This window comes from Urocitellus parryii, chromosome 5 (assembly GCF_045843805.1).
Source record: "Urocitellus parryii isolate mUroPar1 chromosome 5, mUroPar1.hap1, whole genome shotgun sequence".
NCBI lineage: Eukaryota > Metazoa > Chordata > Mammalia > Rodentia > Sciuridae > Urocitellus > Urocitellus parryii.
In genome coordinates this window covers 61,134,544-61,143,424 of record NC_135535.1, presented here as the reverse complement: position 1 = coordinate 61,143,424, position 8,881 = coordinate 61,134,544, and the positions used below count along the sequence as shown (strand labels likewise).

Sequence of the window (8,881 nt, the reverse complement as noted above, 5' to 3'; positions counted from 1 at the left end):
TACAGAATATACCTAGTCCAAAAGAAGACTTGAAATAGTGCTCTCAGTATAAATGCAATTTTTTAAAGAAATTTTTAACAGACTTGCAGGTTGCAAAATAGCAATGGCAGTTACCTAAAAATGCATCTTTATATATATATACACATATATATATATTGTTTTCAAAGAATAAATATATGGATAAACAAAGAGAACATATAAAGCCACATAGAATACATAATTTAACCAAAACAAGAAAATAGAGCATTTTCAATTACTTCTACTTGGAAAAAAATATACACAAGTCCATTGGAGACTAGGAAGAATTGGACAGTTACCGCAAACAGCATGCAAAATAGTGTGTGGCTGACATTATTTTATTTCAAAGTGCATGCATTTTTAGAAAGGAAAGTGTATGGTAGTGACAAAGTAGAGAAATTTTAAGATTATTAAAACATCAATTGGGTGCAAAGTATTTTCATTATTAAGAATAACTAATCGGGCTGGTGATGTGGCTCAAGTGGTAGCGCGCTCGCCTGGCATGTGTGCGGCCCGGGTTTGATCCTCATGTTTGATGTGGTCATACAAACAAAGATGTTGTGTCTACCGAGAACTAAAAAATAAATATTAAAAATTCTCTCTCTTTCCCTCTCTCTCTCTCATCTCTCTTTAAAAAAAAGAATAACTAATAACTAACAAAGTGATTTCAGTTCTATAGACACTGGTTTTCTAGTCAGGATTGTAAATCAGTGATTACATGGAATTTACAGATAGCTTCAAAGAACAACACAACATGGTTAGTTGCAGGTTAAAAAGCAAGCTGAAGCCAAGGAGCTCAGCAGTGCAGGTCAGGTAGCTGGGCTTTAGATACAGAAGGATACAGGAGAAGTAAAGTTTCATTTCCCTGGTTGAATCTTCACCATGGCACTCATTCAGGTCAATGCATACATTCATTTGCTTCTGTAAAATACTACCTTATGAACCAAGTGTTTAAAGCTTTGTTTTACTTGCTGGTTCCTCAAAGTGTAAATAAAAGGGTTCAACATGGGAGCAATAGTAGTGTTGAGGAGAGCTACTCCTTTGGTCAGTGATGCTCTTTCTTTTGCTGAAGGCTTGACATACATGAATATGCAGCTTCCATAAGAGATGGAGATGACAATCAAGTGAGAGGAGCAAGTGGAGAAAGCCTTTTTCCTCTGACTGGCAGATGGGATTCTCAGAATGGTGCTAATGATGATTATGTAGGACAGAATCACCAATGCCAATGTGAAGAGAAGAGTAACAAAGGCAAAGTAAAAGCCAATTTGCTCTAAAAGCCATGTATCTGTGCACGCGAGTTCCAGGATGGGGAAGTAGTCACAAGAGAAGTGATTGATAACATTGGAAGCACAGAAATCTAACCTGAGGATAAGCATAAGTGGTGGGAATATGGTCAGAAATCCTGCCAGCCATGAACCAAAAACAAGAAGGGAGCAAACTTTCTTATTCATGATGGTGTTGTAATGCAGTGGCTTGCAGATGGCAACATAGCGATCATAGGACATAGCAGTCAGAAGGAAAAATTCAGACACACCCATGGAGATGAAGAAATATAATTGGGCTAAACAGTTGTTATAGGAAATGGTCTTGACTTTAGTAATTATTGACCCCAAAAATCTAGGGATGGAAACACTGGTGAATGCAATTTCCAAGAAGGAGAAATTCCAGAGGAAGAAATACATAGGGGTCTTTAGATGTGAGTCCAGCAAGGTGAGAATGATGATGGTTAGGTTTCCAGTGATGCTTAATAAATAAGTTATGAATAAAAAGATAAAAAGTATAACCTGAAGCTCTGGGTTGTCTGATATGCCCAAGAGTACAAACTCTTTAATCATTGTATGGTTTCTCATTTTAATTTCTTTTTCTTCCAACAAAGTCTATTGGTGAAAAACAAAGAAAATATATAGAAAAGTTTGATATTAAAGTATTTAAAATTTAAATTGATATTAATATCTCCATTGACATTTTTCTTATAAGAATTTTGTGATATTTACTCATTCCTATTAATACAGAAAATATACACATATCTTCAGTTGAAATCAAACATGTATCACTGACATATTTTAAGTGCCTTCATCAGTAAATTTACATCAAATCTCAAAGTATTTTCAAATTTTCTGTATGTATAGTATGCCTTGGAATTACAGATTTCTATAAGAACGTTTATCAAATACATTTGTAGTTTGACAATTGAGGTACTGTCTTCCAGTTTCCAAGATTATGTACTTTTAGTACTGAATTATTTAATTTTGGGGTTTATTCTGATGCCCTTTATAAACTTAGAAAATTGATTGCTGGGAATTGGTGACATAATCACAGTCACTAAACTTAAATAGATTTTATTATTATTTTTATTCTCTCTCTCTCTCTCTCTCTCTCTCTCTCTCTCTCTATATATATATATATATATATATATATATATATATACTTTTAAATATAACCATGGGAATAAATGAATTTCAATCACAGAAATATAGAACTAGAGTTACCTTGGTTGTAAACAAAAGTTTTAAATTTGGGGGAAGAAAAACAGGCCAGAGAAATTGGTGAACATAGAGGTAGAACTCAATAATATGCATAGATTTACAATCTACTAATGCTTTACATAATTTAAAACCCTTTATTTAAATTAGCAACTAAGTTTTAAATTTTTATTATATTGGATTTGTCCTTTTGCTCTTCATCTTTCCTGAGGAGACAACAGAAATTTTAAGGAGTTTTCTGATTCCAAAATATGGCATTGCCTCTTCTCCATAAGGCTAATCAATCAGAATAAATATAATTTTCTTCATAGAAAATTATAATTTCTTTACTTTATAGAAATCACATTCTCCACAAAATAACCTATAGGACTTCTATCTGTATTGTTCTCTGTCTTCCTAGCAGTCAGCATCATGTCTGTGATGGAAGTTCTCATATATTTGTTGTAATTCTTTCTCTCTGTAGCATACATGGGACAACTCAGCAGGTGATACGTATTAATGCTGATATTGTGCATTTTTTTCTTCATTTGATTTAATTTTTTTGACAATCAGTGTTCTTTTCCCCTGGGAATTTGCATATACTTGTCATGAATATATCAGCAAAACTAGCAACTCAAAGGCAGAAATTATTACTGTGGTGAACAAAGGTTGAAACATATTAAAATGTAAAATTAACAATAACATTTATGTTAAAGTGGTAATTTCTGCATCCTTTTTATTTATTCCAATAAAATAAGCTTTCATACGAGAGAAAAAATAAATTTATTAAAAAATATGGAACATACTTTCTGATGTGTCTAATGATACTAATCAGAAACAAAATCCAATTTTTTTCTTGATTTTCTTAAAATGCAAAAGTTAATGCATTTATGACACACTTCAGTTTTGTTTTTGTTTTGTTTTGTTTTTGTTTGTTTTGTTTTTTGCTCACCCTTTCCTCTGTTACCCAAAAGCCTCTCACACAGAGAAAGTTTAGGCTGAATATCATGTAAGTTTTCTGTCACCCTCAAGTATAAGTTTAAAAATAAATGAGTTTATCTTTTATATTCTTTATGTTTCCATATAAACTGAAACATTTCTCTCACCTGAACTCCAAAACCTACTCCTGCAAACCTGAAGGTTCTCTATGTGAATTTTCACAGATTACTGCTTCAACATACTTTATGGCAAAACATTTCAAAGTTCTCTACATAAGATAAAGATTGAGTATCACACAGAATGACTCCACTTTACCTTCTCTGTGCACTGAATGACCCCTTGAGAGGCTAGATTGAAGAACAGAAGCATTCAACTGGAGATAAAGTGGTGTCATGGTGTACCTTTCTGGAGAGTCAAGCCATAGAGCAAAAGGGTTCTAGTCAGCTGGTACAACCAGCCTGGTTTCCCTTTGGCTGTACCTCCTTTTCTTAATATGCACGTGGACTTAGGCTACCCTCAGGAGATAATGTATTCTCAATTCCGTTGGGGTTAGCTAAATCCAGGACTAAGGAACTCCACAGTGGATGGGACCACTATTGTATTCATTGATATATCATCTGTGCCAGCATAGAGCAGAATGAATGACTAAAGAAAGGATTTTAAATTCTCTAAAAATCAGAAAAGTGGGGCTGGGGTTGGGGCTCAGTGGTATAGCACTTACCTAGCATGTGTGAGGCCCTGATTCGATACTCAGAGCCACAAAAATAAATAAATAAAGTTATTATGTCCACCTACAACAGAAGAGTACTTCAACTTTAGCTTTTAATTTTTAATGTTTAAGTTAACACATGGTTAATTATGAGAATCAATTGTCACCATACTACAAAGTAACCTGTGGAATGGTACATACATTTGCCAACAAGCTTTCATTTCTTTCAAATCTATAAATTAACCATCATAAATAATATTTTATACATTTTGTTTTTTTGTATCATACTAAAAACACAGCCACATTTACACTCATAGAATTTTTCTTTATACACTAATGCAGTTTTACTACGCAGTATATTCTGCAACTTTCCTAGGGTTTTTTTTTAATTTTAGTTAATAATGTTTACTGGAAATTATTCCTTATCAAGTTATCCAGAGAGAACTTACCCTTCTGTAACAATTGGATAGAACAGCAGAGGGGACTTATTTATAATGTAATAATTTAATTGCTGGCTTAAAAATAGGGGTTATGTTGTCATTAATTTTATAACATTAGTTATGATGCTACAGTACATTCTTACACGTTCTTTTGCATCTGTACAAATATTGGTATAACTTTTTGATACTTCATCATTTCTCCACTACAGGAAAGAATGAATCTTTTTCATTCCATCCTAACCAACACTGGAGGTTATAAATCATTTATGTTTTACAATCGCACCAAAAAAGATACTCTAATTAATTCAATGATAAAGGTAATATCATATGGACCAGATCACAGTGCCTGGATTGTTTTGAGGTTAAAGAGATCCATTTTCTTAGCAAACTTGCGAAATTTATTTGACCTGTCTTTTTTTTTTTTATTTTAAGGGAGCCACATCCCCAGCACTTTTTCATACTTTATTGAGAGACAAGGTCTCACTGAGTTACTTAGAGCCTCACTTTTGCTGAGGCTGGCTGGCTTTGAAGTCACAATCCTCCTGCCTCAGCCTCCCAAGCTTGTGCCACCACACCCACTATTTGACCTTTCTTAGTGTCAGTTTTCCTATGCATAAAATGAAAAGATTGGTAGTTTTAACTCATAGGATACTGTAATAATTAAATGAGAGATGCATGAAAGTGCTTAGCAGAGTAGAAAAGGTATATAAATATAAGTGTTATATATTTAAAAAAATGTACATTTCCAACTGATAGAGACTGAATATTTTAAATATTTGTTTTTCTTGTCAATGAATTGGGTATTTTGTATTCATTTTTATTGAGCTTATTGTTTTATTAGTAGAAGATATATATGTTTCATCTGTTGCAACATGTTCTCAGAGCCCATGTTATGTTTTGACTTTTTTACAATGTAGTTTGACTAAAAAAGATTGGGCAGTTGATCACAGATTCACAGATTCTTGGTGGTATATTTTTATAAGGACATCCTTCTGTATATACCTCAAATTTATATAAAAAATATATTCATATAAATTTAATTCTCCTATGCAAAGGGTTTTGACATCCATACCTTTAATCCAACCAAAACCTTTTTTTTTTTTCCTTTTTCTATTGCCGTGCTGGGGATCAACCCTAGGATCTTACACATGCCAGGCAAGTGCTTTGTAACTGATTGTCACCCTCAGCCCCAGAACTTATTCCTCTGTGATATAGGGATATATTTTTGTTTTCTTTTCAATGGACAGCAAACTTCCCTAACAACTACAAACAAGGTCTATACAAACAATATGAGAGTCTGGACAGTGAGTTATCAAGAGCACCAAAGGCACTTGTATCTTCTGTTAGCAACACTTTTACCCCCAAATTTTCACTAATAAGATCCATATGAAATCTTACAAGTGAGGAAGGAACTAGATAAGTTGAAATATAAAATGGATCTGAGATACTTAAACTTCTTACTTTTCTGGGGAGAAAAATTCTTTTTTTGCAAGGGCCTGTTGTCCTCCTGCCATTTCAGACTCACTTCATACCATCTACCCTCTCTCCTCACTTTTTCCATCCCAGGATATCTGCTCTTGTTATTTATTTATTTTTTATTAAGTAGCAGATACCTTCTCTTTTCCCTCTGAATGTTCACACACGCAATGCCTGCCTTCATTCACTACTACTCATCCATAAATTCTACTCTAATTTTACGGTCTTTATAACTATATTTCGTCCTTTGAGTTTCTCGAAACTCTGGTAAATTTCTATAATGTCCTGTGCTTTATAATTGCAGTTCTAACTATAATTTGATTGATAAGCAGATGTCATCCTTTCTGTGTAAATTGTACACTGTAAGTTGTAGGTGTTATAATTTAAATTAAAATATGAGTTAATTAAAATTAATTTGGATGCAAATTAAACTCCTCTGTTTTGTTAATTATATTTCAAGTTCTCAATAGTCAAATGTGGGTAGTGGGTAATGCATTGGAAAACCCAGATTATGGGGCATTTCCCTTAATGCAGTGAATTCTTTTGGACAGCATTGGGGAATCAATATTTTCTCCCTTTTTACTCTTAAAGAATTAACTAAGAACCTTGACTCTTTACTTTGCCCCTCACATTTTCATTATTTCTTGTGATTGCAAGGTATTTCCTGCTGCCAACACACACTTTTTCTTTTCTTTTCTTTTTTTATTTTACTGCAAATACCAGATTATTCTCAAAATTTTCTATGATGCCTTGAGTATTTGATCAAGATTTTTTTATTAAGGAAATTTGAAAATAAAAAATACTTTGTAAGATTATAATAAGTAAGCAGAAATGAAAACTGAAAATCATGAGTGTGGAAAAAACAATATAGCAATGTTGAGTAAATACATGTAAACTGTAGTTAGACGATACAGATTAGAAAAAGAAAGTAAGGGAAAATTGACCATATTGACTAAGAAAAACATGTGAAGAAGCTGACTCTAATAGTCAATGAATATAAATACATTAAATTACCATAAGTTCTTCCTAAATTAGTGCAATTGACCTTAGAATAACGTGGATTTGAACTGCCTGGATCCACTTACATTCATATTTTGGAGATTTGTGAAAGTTTGAAAAACACTTGCAGACAAACTACATAGCCTAGAAATATAAAAAAAAATTAAAAAGAAGCTATATCATGAATTCATAAAATATATGTAGATAATATTTAGATAATAGTCAATAAATTATTATAGTCATTTTATTGTTCATACTACCACAAAACATATACAAATCTATTACATAAAGTTAAAATCTATCAGAAATTCTGCATATAAACACAATATATGGTGCTCTTTACAGGGAGGAGACACGTAATCACAAGTAAAGATACACAAAATGGACTGTAGTATATACTACAATACTGTACTAATTTCATAGCCATCTCTTGTTGTTATTTTAAATGGAAGCTCAAGTATTGCAAGTACCCCCTTAAAACACCATATGGTGCAACTTATCTCCTCATGATCCGTTTGTGTTAATTGACTGTTCATAATTGTTGTTGGTTTTGGTACCAGGGATTGAACCCAGGGCACCAACTACCGAGCTACATCCCCCAGCCCTTTTTATTTTTTGAGACAGGGTCTCACTAAGTTCCCGAGGCAATCTTAAAACTTGTGATCATCCTGCCTTAGCTTCCTGAGCTACTGTGATTACAGGCATAAGCCAGGATGTCCAGCAATATTTTTCTAAAGTAATCTATTTATTTATGCTTCTATAAAAGTAAACCATGCTGGGTGTGGTGGTGCAGGCCTGTAATCCCAGCAGCTGGGGAGGCTGAGGCAGAAAAATTTCAAGTTCAAGACCAGCCTCAGCAACTTAGTGATGCAATAAGCAACTCAGTGAGGCCCTGTCTCTAAATAAAATACAAAATAGAGCTGGGAATGTGGTTAATTGCTCCACTTCCCCACCCCCCAAAAAGTAAACCTCATTTGTCTTTTTTATTAGAAGCAATTTCATAACTCAGGAATGGTGGTGGTAGCGACTTTCAATAATATTTTTATGTATTCATTAAAAATATTTTTCTTTATCCCTAATTCATTTAATAATGCTATCTTCAACATCTTCCAAAAATAAACTAATTAATACCATTCAATCTATGAAGAAAGAGGTGGAGATGTGTGAAATAACAAGGAAAGATTTGCTGGGAAGCACAAAAAATTTATCAATTTCTATAAATAAGATTTTGGGGGCTGGAGACACAGCTCAGTTGGTAGAGTGCTTGCCTCATATGTACAAGCCCCTGGGTTCAGTCCTCAGGACTACAAAAGAAAAAGATTTTTGATTGGACAGCCAAATGAAATTAATTGCCATTTGAAGTATTGTTTATAGAGTGTTGGACAAAGTATCGTCTGTAAGAAAAGGATTGCTACTATTAGGAACTATGCGAAAGTTAGAAACTGTACGAGTATATTTAATGGCACATTCAATTCCTTAAATTGAAAAAAAATATATATATATATATGCTATGTGTGTACATATGTGAAACTGTTAATATATTTGAATATGCATATAAGTGCATAAATGTATGTACATGCTTATAGCTAGTGTATGCCTTCTAAAGTTTCATGTGGCATTCTACTCCTGCATCCTCAATATCTAAAAGTTGAAAGAAACAATGTTCTGAGGCAAATTTCAAGATACCAATATTCTTATGAACATTATTCAATAAAAAAGGAGTCTAGAAAAAAATTAAATTCTTCCTAGATATAGACATATACTAGTTACAAACAAGTATATACTCATCTATGAATTTAAATACATACATAAACATGTGAATATCTGCATTTAAGTAT

General features: G+C 32.9%; 1 protein-coding gene across 1 annotated transcript; it reads right to left on the bottom strand.

Moving 5' to 3' along the window:
- Positions 1-929: 929 nt before the first annotated feature.
- On the bottom strand, positions 930-1,868 carry LOC144255129 (olfactory receptor 6C3-like). The gene has a single exon (XM_077799197.1). It carries the CDS (start codon positions 1,866-1,868, stop codon positions 930-932), a length of 939 nt encoding a protein of 312 aa, XP_077655323.1.
- Positions 1,869-8,881: the final 7,013 nt, after the last annotated feature.

Bases quoted from the DNA above. Each gene is read 5' to 3' on its own strand.
- LOC144255129 (XM_077799197.1), bottom strand. From the start codon at position 1,868: ATGAGAAACCATACAATGATTAAAGAGTTTGTACTCTTGGGCATATCA.